Below are 14,300 nucleotides of genomic sequence, written 5' to 3' on the forward strand. Positions count from 1 at the left end.
CTGTGTTGTTCTAATATCTTTATTTGTCTGTAATATGTGGTCTAATCACTAGATCATGTTGTATGAATAAACCTACAGGAACTTTTCCGTGGAATGTGATTTGTCATTTAAAAATCTTTTCAAGAACAGAAAAGTTGAAATTTACACGAAAGCTTCCAGACATAGAGTACAGACCTTGGACAAAAGTATTTGCACGATAATGGTCGACGTTATTTCAACAGACACCAGCTGACGTAATCAAAATATACATTTTGAAGCATTGAAATGGAAACAAATACACGTGGATGGAAAAAAAATATGTCAAACCATTGAGGAAAATATTTTTCCTTTAATTTTTAAAAATAAAAGTGTTCTTACCTTAATATTTTGTAATATAACCTCTGGCCCTCTGTACCCGTTTAACTCTCTCCGGTAGCGACATGTACAGAGTTTGTATGTATTCCACGGTAAATGAGGTCCAAATGTCGAAAATATTGTCATAGAGTTGATGCACAGTATTTATTGTTTGTGTACGAGATTGTAATTTTCTCTTAATCGTAAGCCATACGTTTTCGATGGGGTTTAAGTCTGGGGATTGGGCCGGCCAATCCAGTGCAGGTATATGGTTGGTATTTTTATAATTTTTTGTGGCTTGAGACCGATGGACAGGGGCATTGTCATCCATAAACAAATAATCACTACCCGGAAAATGTCTAGCAACAACCGGCCATAAATTGTTTTCTAGAATGTCGATGTATTTTTGAGAATTGATATTGCCGACCACTCTACAAATTGTACCGACGCCATTAAATGTTATGCAGCCCCAAATCATGACACTCAATTTCTTATTTATTCCAGGAGAAATACACTCAGGCAGCCAAGCTTCGTCACTTTTACGCCAAACATATACTCGGCAATCAGTTCCAATCACGATTTGACTTTCATCAGAAAAAATAACCTTTTTCCATTCACTGTTTACCGACCATGTCCTTTTCTCCATGCACCATCTCACCCGCTTAACTCTGTTCTCACTTCAGACCCGGATTTTTTTCTTACATACGCATCTATTGTAACCATTTTGCCTCAAACAACGCCAAACTGTTTTCTTAGACACATGAGCATCATTATTTTCATTATATTTTGCTGTGACATCAGATAGAATCAACTTTCGATCAACTCGTACCTGTCGCGTGAGCTTCCTCGCACTTCGAATATCAATGGACTTCCTCCGACCACTTCGGTGTTGATTTTCTACGTCCCCTTGCCTTCTAAATTTTTTCCACCACTAAAAACTGTTGACTTTGGAATATTTAACATTCTACCAATTTCCCCATAACTTATACCCTTTTTGACCAATGTGATAATGTTTTCTTTACAACCAGTGCTCAGTTCAGACGATTTGCGACCCATTGTTAAAAATCTCCAAATATCTTTGTTTACAATTGACTAGCAGACGAAAAAAAAAATTATGACGTAAGTTATGACTACTTACTTACCAACATTTAACGGCGCACACTGAAAAAAGTTTCAAAACAACAAAAGACCGGAAAGAAAAATACTGATTTTCAGACTGACGTTCGCGTCGGCCATTACCGTGCGAATACTTTTGTCCAAGGTCTGTAGATTCAAGTTTGTTCAAATCATGGCCCCTGGGGGAAGGGTGGGGCCACAATAGGAGATCAAAGTTTTACATACCAATATACATGTATAGAAAAAATATTTTAGAATCTTTTTCTCAAGAACAACAGGACCATGATTAGGCATGTTGATATGCAAGCATCTTTAGGTAGTGTAGATTCAAGTTTGTTCAAATCAATGTCTACAGAAGTATAAGGTGGGGCCACAATAATGGATCATAATTTGACATAGGAATTTATAGAGAAACATCTTTAAAAATCTTCATCTCAAAAACAGCAGGGCCATGATTAATCAATAGTGCAGATTAAAGTTTATTCATATCATGACACCCCCCCCTCCCCCCCCCCCCCCCCCCCCCCCCCCCGGGTAGGTTGGGACCATAATACTGAATAGGGGATCAAAGAAGTTATAGAGAAACATCTTTAAAAAGTAAGGTGGGGGCACAAGTTTGATATAGGAATTTATAGAGAAACATCTTTAAAAATCTTCATCTCAAAAACAGCAGGGCCATGATTAATCAATGCAAGCATCCACAGGTAGTGCAGATTAAAGTTTATTCATATCATGACCCCTCCCCCCCCCCCCCCCCCCCCCCCCCCCCCCCGGGTAGGTTGGGACCATAATACTGAATAGGGGATCAAAGAAGTTATAGAGAAACATCTTTAAAAAGTAAGGTGGGGGCACAAGTTTGACATAGGAATTTATAGGGAAACATCTTTAAAAATCTTCATCTCAACAACAGCAGAGCCAATGATTAGTAATATTAATATGCAAGCATCTACAGGAAGTTTAAATTCAAGTTTGTTCACATCAGGGACACCAGGGTTAGGGTGGGGCCACAATAGGAGATCAAAGTTTTATATGGGAATATACAGGATGTTCATTAAAACAGATTCTTTTCAAGAGGAGCAGGGCCACACTAAATTGTATTTGCAAATGTTCCCATGTTGTGTGGATTTAATTTTTTAATGCCCCCATGACTATAGTTCAAGGCATATTACTTTTTGTTATGTCTGTGTGTCTGTCTGGTTTGTTATGTCTGTGTGTCTGTCTGGTTTGTTATGTCTGTGTGTCGGTCTGGTTTGTTATGTCTGTCTGGTTTGTTATGTCTGTCTGGTTTGTTATGTCTGTGTGTCTGTCTGTGTTTGTTATGTCTGTGTGTCTGTCTGGTTTGTTATGTCTGTGTGTCTGTCTGGTTTGTTATGTCTGTGTGTCTGTCTGGTTTGTTATGTCTGTCTGTGTTTGTTATGTCTGTGTGTCTGTCTGTGTGTCTGTCTGGTTTGATATGTCTGTGTGTCTGTCTGTGTTTGTTATGTCTGTGTGTCTGTCTGGTTTGTTATGTCTGTGTGTCTGTCTGGTTTGTTATGTCTGTGTGGTTTGTTATGTCTGTGTGTCTGTGTGGTTTGTTATGTATGTGTGTCTGTCTGTGTTTGTTATGTCTGTGTGTCTGTCTGTGTTTGTTATGTCTGTGTGTCTGTCTGTGTTTGTTATGTCTGTGTGTCTGTCTGGTTTGTTATGTCTGTGTGTCTGTCTGGTTTGTTATGTCTGTGTGGTTTGTTATGTCTGTGTGTCTGTCTGTGTTTGTTATGTCTGTGTGTCTGTCTGTGTTTGTTATGTCTGTGTGTCTGTGTGGTTTGTTATGTCTGTGTGTCTGTCTGTGTTTGTTATGTCTGTGTGTCTGTCTGTGTTTGTTATGTCTGTGTGTCTGTCTGTGTTTGTTATGTCTGTGTGTCTGTCTGGTTTGTTATGTCTGTCTGGTTTGTTATGTCTGTGTGGTTTGTTATGTCTGTGTGTCTGTGTGGTTTGTTATGTCTGTGTGTCTGTCTATGTAACCTTCCTCATAACTTTTCAATGGTGAGTAATAAAGCTCTCATATTTCATAATTTAAACCAGCTTTTATTCGTGTGTGAGAAATTTTCTTGAGGTTTGCAAGAACTTCCATTATCACAAATATTTCTCGCCGTGAACCAGTCCTTTAATGTCTCTTGTATGTTTAATCTTAGTCATGAAAATTAGACACCACAAGCCAGTTCATCATTGATAAATCGCGAAATAAAGTCATTGCGATTAATAGCTGGTTCACAGTATGTACATGTCTGTTTTTTAGAACCAAGTTTTTATCCTTTTGACCATGACCTTAGAGTTGGTTCTACTTTTAAGAAAACCTTATACAATATCATATTTTTTGAATAAGGATTTTGTGTGGCAATACCTTTTATGTCATACTAGGATCTTTTACCTTGTGACCTTAACCTTCTCCAGAACAGCATGGTCCTGATTGTCATATTGGTGTTGAGGCATCCTCATATTGTGAGAATTCAAGTTCCGCTTTGTCGTTACTCTTTAGAGCCAGGTTGGGATAAAAAAAAATCATGGGAATAAAATCCGAATAATGAGTTGAAAAAAGTCTATCAAAAATGACAACAGCTGAACAACTAGTGAGTGATGTGCCCCCCCCCCCCCCCCCACCCCCACCCCCACCCCCATGTGGCCCATGGGCCTTTTGTTATAGAACAGCACTGCTGCATGTGGTAAACCAATCAAATGTGTTTACATGTACAGAATCCACAGTAATTTTAATTAAAAGCTTCAAATGCTTCTATTTTGAAAAATAGTTACTACATGTATATAACATATATAGTATGTGTAGCAATTCACTAACTCATTTTTGTTTTAAAATTCTTTTCGAAGAAAGCTATAAACAATTTGTTTATGAAATTGGTCCGAATTCCTCTTGGATGGAGTAGGCTATTATAAGTACATTTCTGATTTAACAGTGGAGCTGCAGTCTGCTGTCATACAGTTGCTTCAGGACACCAGGATTTCCCATGTTACCCAGCAGGTACCCTCATTAGTCAGGAGATAAAATGTTCCATAGATTCTAGCTGACATGTTGGAAGATAAAATGTTCCATAGATTCTAGCTGACATGTCAGGAGATCAAATGTTCCGTAGATTCTAGCTGACATTTCAGGAGATCAAATGTTCCGTATTCGTAGATTCTAGCTGACATGTCAGGAGATAAAATGTTCTGTATTCATAGATTCTGGCTGACATGTCAGGAGATCAAATGTTCTGTAGATTCTGGCTGACATGTCAGAAGATCAAATGTTCCGTAGATTCTTTCTGACATGTCAGGAGATAGAATGTTCTGTATTTATAGATTTTAGCTGACATGTCAGGAGATCAAATGTTCCTTAGATTCTAGCTGACATGTCAGGATATCAAATGTTCCGTAGAGTCTAGCTGACATTTCAGGAGATAAAATGTTCCGTATTCGTAGATTCTAGCTGACATGTCAGGAGATAAAATGTTCCGTAGATTCTAGCTGACATGTCAGGAGATAAAATGTTCTGTATTCATAGATTCTAGCTGACAAGTCAGGAGATAAAATGTTCCATATTCATAGATTCTGGCAGAAATGTCAGGATAAAATGTTCCGTAAATTCTAGCTGAAATGTCAGGAGATAAAATGTTCCATATTCATAGATTCTAGCTGACATGTCAGGAGATAAAATGTTCCTTATTTATAGATTCTGGCTTACATGTCAGGAGATAAAATGTTCCATATTTATAGATTCTAGCTGAAGGATTTTTAACTAAAAACCATTGATATACCTATGCATGTACGTACATGTATAATGATATTGAGACACTTGAATACGATGGTTTAGATAGATTTATGATGATATTGAGACACCTGCATACGATGGTTTAGATAGATTTATGATGATATTGAGACACTTGAATACGATGGTTTAGATAGATTTATGATGATATTGAGACACTTGAATACGATGGTTTAGATAGATTTATAATGATATTGAGACACCTGCATACGATGGTTTAGATAGATTGTATTATGACTTGAGACACTTGAATACGATGGTTTAGATAGATTTATGATGATATTGAGACACTTGAATACGATGGTTTAGATAGATTTATGATGATATTGAGACACTTGAATACGATGGTTTAGATAGATTTATGATGATATTGAGACACTTGAATACGATGGTTTAGATAGATTTATGATGATATTGAGACACTTGAATACGATGGTTTAGATAGATTTATGATGATATTGAGACACTTGAATACGATGGTTTAGATAGATTTATGATGATATTGAGACACTTGAATACGATGGTTTAGATAGATTTATGATGATATTGAGACACTTGAATACGATGGTTTAGATAGATTTATGATGATATTGAGACACTTGAATACGATGGTTTAGATAGATTTATGATGATATTGAGACACCTGCATACGATGGTTTAGATAGATTTATGATGATATTGAGACACTTGAATACGATGGTTTAGATAGATTTATAATGATATTGAGACACCTGCATACGATGGTTTAGATAGATTGTATTATGACTTGAGACACTTGAATACGATGGTTTAGATAGATTTATGATGATATTGAGACACTTGAATACGATGGTTTAGATAGATTTATGATGATATTGAGACACTTGAATACGATGGTTTAGATAGATTTATGATGATATTGAGACACTTGAATACGATGGTTTAGATAGATTTATGATGATTTGAGACACTTGAATACGATGGTTTAGATTTATGATGATATTGAGACACCTGAAAACGATGATTTAGATAGATCGTATGATGACTTGAGACACCTGAATACGATGGTTTAGATAGATTGTATTATGACTTGAGACACCAGAATACGATGATTTAGATAGATCGTATGATGACTTGAAACACCTGAATACGATGGTTTAGATAGATTGTGTGATGACAACTTTGCCTTGTAGGGTGTAGAGCGGGTGCTGTCCACTAAGTATGTCTCCTCACAGTTCATGCAGCAGGTCCTCGAGTCTTGTTCCACTCACATCACAAACAGAGGTTGGTGTATATTTCACCCATATCACAAACAGAAACATTTCAGATGACAACTTTATTAAGTAATTCTCATTGATTTCCATATGCTTGGGCCACTGAAATTCATGGTCCTGCTTCTCTTGTCTGTTTACCCTCATTAACTATTGTGTATAATTATGAATTACACAAATAATTATTTGCTCAATCTTTGAATAGACCTTTGAAGTTACAGTGAAAATGAACATTTCCCAGATAAACTTTTTTTGATTGTGATTATATAAAAACTCTCCTTTGTGATTATATAAGAACTCTCTCTTTGATTGTGATTATAAGAACTCTCTCTCTGATTGTGATTATATAAGAACTCTCTTTGATTGTGATTATATAAGAACTCTCTCTTTGATAGTAATTATATAAAAACTCTCTCTTTGATTGTGATTATATAAGAACTCTCTCTTTGATTATGATTATAAGAACTTTCTCTTTGATTGTGATTATATAAGAACTCTCTCTTTGATTGTGATTATAAGAACTCTCACTTTGATTGTAATTATATAAGATCTCTCTCTTTGATTGTGATTATATAAGAACTCTCTCTTTGATTGTGATTATGTAGGACTCTCTCTTTGTAATTATGTAGGACAGGACAGCCAAGACATCCACAGTAAACTATTGGTTGGATTCTGTCAGACCCAGATGGATCTTCTACAGATGTATGACCAGATTACACAGGACTGCACCCAGTCAGCTGCTCCACACCCTGGCATCACAGAGGTCTCAAAAGGAACAACATTCTACTTCTCTAAAGCTTTCAATTACTGGGAATAACATTCTAATTCTCTAAAACTTTCAATTACTGGGGGAACAACATTCTAATTCTCTAAAACTTTCAATTACTGAGAATAACATTCTAATTCTCTAAAACTTTCAAATACTGGGAATAACATTCTAATTCTCTAAAACTTTCAATTATTAGGGGAATAACATTCTGATTCTCTAAAGCTTTCAATTACTGGGAACAACATTCTAATTCTCTAAAGCTTTCAATTACTGGGGGAATAACATTCTAATTCTCTAAAACTTTCAATTACTGGGAATAACATTCTAATTCTTTAAAACTTTCAATTACTGGGGGAATAACATTCTAATTCTCTAAAGCTTTCAATTACTGGGAAGTTTAAGAAGTGATCACAGGTTATTTATGTTCCTCTTTCACCCCTGAATGTGGTGGAGATGTTGAACATTAGTTGTTCTGGCATGAATGTCTGTATGGCATTGCCCAGACATATAAAGTATTCATGACCTTGAATCAATTTTATGTCAGCAAGGTCAAGCTTGAGTGTTTCCCCTGGGGCATTCCAGATTTAGGTGATTAGTAGGCTTTTATATGTTAGTTCAACCTCAAGTGAGCTTTTCTGATAGAAATTATTCATTAACTGTTTGTCTGTCCTCTGTAAACTTTCCACCTTTACGACTTCTTCTTGACAACCATTATGCTAATTTCAACCAAACTTGATTTAAAATGTCCTTTGATAAATGGAATTTAAGTTTGTTTAAATGGAGGGATGTGTCCCCTTCAAATGGAAAATAATTAATAAAAGTGAAAAGGGTATTCTCAGGAACCATTGGGATAATATATTAAAGTTGATATGCAAGTATTACAATTCAGTATAGATTGAGATTTGTCCTAAAGGTAGTTAGCTCCTGAGCATTTGAGCACAACTGCACAGGATGGTACAATTAAGTATTTAGTGATTCAGCACTGATCCAATCGGTGCAAACATATTACACATCTATTACTGAACCCTATCCGGTTGAAAAACAATTCAAATTTTAAAAGGGTTTGAAAGGAACTATATTTTGTGGTGGAAGGGTTGATTAATCAAAAAGTTCTAAATCTGCATGATAGTTTGTTTCATCCAATATATCTTTTATTTTAATGCGTGTATTTTCAGTTTTATAATTTATGATACAAGTAGTTGAGACTTGGAACTAGTTCAAATTTTGTAATTTATTAACTTTGGTTGATATATTTTCCAAACAGAACACCAATTTCAGTATTTTGGCCAATAAATAATTTTTTTTTTTATCTCTAACCCCCACGTTCTTTAGTTCCATTTTAAATTTTAAGACAAGACCTTGAAAATTATGTGAAAATTTAGAAATTAACATTACTCCTAATATGTCCTTTTAAACTCTCAAATTTGTCATAAGGGTTTTTTTTTTTGCATATCAAGTGCAAAAAGGTCATTATTTCCATTACTGGTATTAAACTTTTTTTTATATAGATGTATTGTTAGACGACATGATTATGTATCTATTTTGTGTAATGATTGATTTGTGTTGCTTATGTTGTGTTGACTCTAACAGACAAATCAAGTTTAATTAAATAAATCTTTAAGTGCAAAAAGGTCATGTTTAGAACACTGTAGCTCAATAACAAGCAATGCAACCCCAGTTTTTCTTTGTAATTTCCTTATTCTTCTTCAATGTAGAAATCAGAAATAGACTTCCCCAAAAAATTGACATTGCTCCAAATCTCCGGTGCGAGCCTCTTTAATGCTATTTCCAGGGTAAAATTAGTATTATGTGAGGCATCCTTGTGTTATGTAGATCCCACCATAGTCCTTGGGGCTGAGATGGGATCATAAGATGAATTAAAAGTTTTACATGAGATTATATAAAGAAAATCTGTTAGAAACTTCTTCTCAAGAACCACAGTGTTACAACATGTTAAAATTATATACAAGCACTCTCATTCAGTTTAGGTATGAGTTTGTTTACATGTGCAATATATAGGAAAATCTCAAAAACCACAAGTATTCAGTTTGTAATATGAAATCATCCTCATAAAGTTCACACCATGTGGACCGAGGACGGCCATGATAGATGTTAAATTTTCATAGGGATATATAGGAAAACTTAGAAAATTTTCTAAAAAATCACACGAGTACAGTTTTTCAAATTGATGTGCAAGTAATCTATTTAGTGTAGATTCAAGTTTGTTCACACCATGACCCCTCAGATCAAGGTGAGGCCACAAGAGGAGGGTAGGTCATAAATGGAATATAATTTTGTATGTGGAAAAACTGCACTAGCTCAGGTGAGCTATGTGGCCTGTAAGCCTCTTATTTATGTGTGATGCCAGTGACATGTGATATTTACAGGTGATATATTGATTTTTAGATTTTGATGGAGAACCTGCATATCAGCAATCCAGAGAGTACACACATCATGAATCAGATGAACACTGATAGTGCTCAAAGTGACACAGAATGTGTTGACAAAAGAGTCAGATTTGATATTCCCAATATCTTTCATCCAAGTGACTTTCTGAGCTGTTTTCAGTTCCAGCCGCATGTGTCGGCACAAGAGTCCACAAGACACAGATTGATAACTGTGTCTGACAGTATTTCACTGGACAAGAAAGTTGGACTAGGTAAATCCAATTCCTCTGTCTGTGGTAGACTTGTTCAGGAATATTTAACATCTTATGATAAGGAAAAGGCTGTCATAATACAGATTATGAATGCAGATGTTATTACTGAAATGAAGATTTGTTTGTTGCAGGTAAATTCCTGTTTTCTCAGTGTACAATGCAGGAAGGATCAACAGACACATTGTGTAATGTGATACAGAATTGCAACATATCACCCACTCTCCTGGTGGTAAGCAGGGTTTTACAGATTATTGATAATTAGTTAATAGTGAATTCATCTTGAATGAAGAAATGGGAAATATGATCATGGTACACACCATTGCATATCTTGTGTGTCTAAGCCTCATTTATTGATGGCCTTCTTCAAGGTGAGCTGCCCTCCTTGTGTTTTCTGTTTTCATGTGATCTTTCAGATGATAATTCTTAACTTCAGGACTTGCTAGTATTGTATTGGTTGTCATCGGAACAAAGAACTTTACAAATGATACCAAATCTTCATCGTATACTCAAAGTTCTGGTTTCCATTACAGGTAACTGTACATGCATGTATAGCACAGAAAAAAAAAACCCACGTCACTTTCAGAAGTATGATATAACTGTTACAGAAAATGCTTCCATCAACGTCGTTCTTATGCAACAAAAATGGGCACTTCTTTTCAGACAAGAGCAATGTGCTGGCAAAGTCCACTGACTGTGCTCTTTGGTGGAAGAAATTGCGATACTCGTGTAGTCACAGCACCAACATACGCCCTGCCTATATACTGGCTCTGGTCTGCCGCTCACTGTGTGTGGAGGTGATAGAGAACAGATCCAAGGGAAAGGTAAAACTAAATTCATGTGTAGATCAAATATATGACTATTCTACATATACCACAAAAGATGCTCGTGGGAGAAAAACATTGCTCACTTAAATATGGTTGATACAAGTATATGACGTAATCCTTATATACCCACATGTAACTGTACGGTAACTTGTGAGTTAGGTGTGGCCTGATCAACACAGATGATATTTACTTTTATCATATACTTGGAAATAATTCTGCAGATTACCGCCGCGGTGGCCGAGAGGTTAGAGCGTTCAACCCGCATGCGGAAGGCCCGGGGTTCGAATCCCGGCCGCGACACACCTAAGTCGTTAAAACAGGTAGTGACAGTTCCATCGCCAAACGCTCGGCATCAGGTGTGAATGTCACGGGTCCTCGGAGATGATCTTAAAAACGGATGACCCGTGTCACAGTAGGTGTGGCACGCTAAAGAACCCTCACTGCTCAATGGCCGTAAGCACCGAGCATAGGCCTAAATTTGAAGCCCTTCACTGGTCTTGGTGACGTCTCCATATGAGTGAAAAATTCTCGAGAGAGACATTAAGCAAGATACCATCAATCAGTCAAGCTGCAGATTCTGCACTGCGCAATACGGGTGACGTCACAATAGCCGTTATCAACGGCCGGTACGAAAATCCATATCACATATCAGACCGGTGTACAAAAATGCATATCAAGCCGGAAATTACATATTCGCTCGTAATAATCAGTGTATCAAGGTGTTTACTGTATTAAAACAATACATCAAAGTTTTTACCATGCATGTATTAACCAATGTATGTATCAAATTATAAGTTTTTACGGTTGTCAATCAAGTTTTTACCATTACAGTAAATCAAAGTTTTTACCATAGTAAATCAATGTATGCAGTGTATCAAATGTTTCTTGATCTATCTCTAAAGTGCAATAGATTAACCCGCATGTGATAAAAAGAATAGTAAAAATCAGCCCTGGAACCCTATACATGTATCAGATTATCCCCCCCCCCCCCTCAAAAACACTGTACTATATGTATACAAGCTTTATTGATAAGTATAAAAAAAGTGCAGTATATGATAAATAGAATATTACATGCTTTTTAAAAATCCATACCATATGCCATATCAGCCCTCAGGCCCCATATCAAGTCTTGGGCCTTTGGCCCTCGGGCTGATATGGGGCCACTTGGGCTGATATGACATACGATGTGGATTTTAGCTTGTAATATTCTCTATGGAGTGCCTAGGGTCTGGAAGTGTGTTCATCATATGTGTACAAAGACCAGTGTCAATGTCGTACTGTTTATCAACTGATTTTAGCGGGATTTGTATTTTAACACCTTTGACAGTGAAGCAAGAAGGCTAATTTATGAATGCATTAAAATATGAAATTTTCCATTATCTAACACAGAACAATCACTAAATCATGATTACGCTGAACAGTGCATCAACTCTGACTGCACGGAATTTTGATTATACAATAAGTACTCATTGAATATACAAGAATAAGTACACATACAATTGCAGTTTAATTTGAGTACACTATGAAATTGATAGATTGAGATTTTCATATTTAATTCAAAATGATACTAAGGTGACCGTTAAGATCCATGGGCCTGTTGTTTTCAAATACATTGTAAGATTGACATGTTTTTAATGTAGGACCCTGATGCTGATACTGAGGCCAGTGAAGAAATGTCCTCAGAGAGAAGAGAAAGTTGTTCCCAGGACACAGAAGACTGGAGTCTGTTGGTTAAACAATTAGAGGACATATTATCTTTGAAAAATCTGCTTAGTCATGGCAGAGTGGACCATATTGCTGAAGTGTCAGTCTCCAAAATACTGGAAGGTGGAAGAGGTTAGTTCTGTCGTAAAATACTGAAAGGTGGAAGAGGTTAGTTCTGTTGTAAAAATACTGAGAGGTGGAAGAGGTTAGTTCTGTTGTAAAAATACTGAAAGGTGGAAAAGATTAGTTCTGTTGTAAAAATACTGTAAGGTGGAAGAGGTTAGTTCTGTTGTAAAAATACTGGAAGGTGGAAGAGGTTAGTTTTGTAAAAAATTGAAACTTTGTAAGTAAAGAGACGATGATCACTATTCATACAAATCATACAAACAATAGTGAATGTTCAGACAGAAATTTTAATAGTGAGTCTGTATATAGGATCAATATCGGGGGCTATAGTGAATGTTCAGACAGAAATCTTGATAGTGAGTCTGTACATAGGATCAATATCGGGGGCTATAGTGAATGTTCAGACAGAAATCTTAATAGTGAGTCTGTATATAGGATCAATATCGGGGGCTATAGTGAATGTTCAGACAGAAATCTTGATAGTGAGTCTGTATATAGGATCAATATCGGGGGCTATAGTGAATGTTCAGACAGAAATCTTGATAGTGAGTCTGTATATAGGATCAATATCGGGGGCTATAGTGAATGTTCAGACAGAAATCTTGATAGTGAGTCTGTACATAGGATCAATATCGGGGGCTATAGTGAATGTTCAGACAGAAATCTTGATAGTGAGTCTGTACATAGGATCAATATCGGGGGCTATAGTGAATGTTCAGACAGAAATCTTGATAGTGAGTCTGTATATAGGATCAATATCGGGGGCTATAGTGAATGTTCAGACAGAAATCTTGATAGTGAGTCTGTACATAGGATCAATATCGGGGGCTATAGTGAATGTTCAGACAGAAATCTTGATAGTGAGTCTGTACATAGGATCAATATCGGGGGCTATAGTGAATGTTCAGACAGAAATCTTGATAGTGAGTCTGTACATAGGATCAATATCGGGGGCTATAGTGAATGTTCAGACAGAAATCTTGATAGTGGGTCTGTTTATAGGATCAATATCGGGGGCTATAGTGAATGTTCAGACAGAAATCTTAATAGTGAGTCTGTTTATAGGATCAATATCGGGGGCTATAGTGAATGTTCAGACAGAAATCTTAATAGTGAGTCTGTATATAGGATCAATATCGGGGGCTATAGTGAATGTTCAGACAGAAATCTTAATAGTGAGTCTGTATATAGGATCAATATCGGGGACTATAGTGAATGTTCAGACAGAAATCTTGATAGTGAGTCTGTATATAGGATCAATATCGGGGGCTATAGTGAATGTTCAGACAGAAATCTTAATAGCGAGTCTGTATATAGGATCAATATCGGGGGCTATAGTGAATGTTCAGACAGAAATCTTAATAGTGAATCTGTTTATACATGTAGGTTCAATATCTGAGGCTGTAGCGTACTTGATAGCAGACATGGAACTTCATCCTGGAGATTTGTATGCTACGAGCATGATGGACAGCACAGAAAAAATGGAGATTGGCACAGATCCAGAGCACACAACACAAAGTGCTGCTGTCAGGAAACTACAGGGTGAGTGCAAATCTTCTCCCCATTAGCGCACTAAACATAGATGTCATGGCGCAGAATTAAGAAAAAGTATTTTTAAACAAACCCATCTTTGATTGTAAATGACCCAATGTTTCAGTTGACTTGGTACAGCTACAGAAGAAGTTACCACATAGCTTAGAGAATGATGTTTTGTTGTGTAACT

The 14,300-nt window shown here is 36.4% G+C and overlaps 1 protein-coding gene across 6 annotated transcripts in view; it reads left to right on the plus strand.

The window, feature by feature from the left end:
* The window catches only part of LOC125649351 (rab3 GTPase-activating protein non-catalytic subunit-like), a 49,235-nt gene that overhangs the window by 21,703 nt on the left and 13,232 nt on the right, over positions 1-14,300 (plus strand). For all 6 annotated transcript variants that reach the window (XM_056139316.1, XM_056139317.1, XM_056139318.1 and 3 more), the window contains exons 16-25: positions 4,395-4,459; positions 6,418-6,508; positions 7,125-7,258; positions 9,671-9,923; positions 10,055-10,152; positions 10,357-10,453; positions 10,584-10,744; positions 12,388-12,583; positions 13,964-14,119; positions 14,235-14,300. The exon at positions 14,235-14,300 is cut by the window's right edge and continues 41 nt beyond it. In XM_056139316.1, the coding sequence (XP_055995291.1) occupies positions 4,395-4,459; positions 6,418-6,508; positions 7,125-7,258; positions 9,671-9,923; positions 10,055-10,152; positions 10,357-10,453; positions 10,584-10,744; positions 12,388-12,583; positions 13,964-14,119; positions 14,235-14,300 (1,317 nt within the window). The remainder of the gene's footprint in view (positions 1-4,394; positions 4,460-6,417; positions 6,509-7,124; positions 7,259-9,670; positions 9,924-10,054; positions 10,153-10,356; positions 10,454-10,583; positions 10,745-12,387; positions 12,584-13,963; positions 14,120-14,234) is intronic.

This window comes from Ostrea edulis, chromosome 5 (genome assembly GCF_947568905.1).
Source record: "Ostrea edulis chromosome 5, xbOstEdul1.1, whole genome shotgun sequence".
Classification (NCBI taxonomy): domain Eukaryota; kingdom Metazoa; phylum Mollusca; class Bivalvia; order Ostreida; family Ostreidae; genus Ostrea; species Ostrea edulis.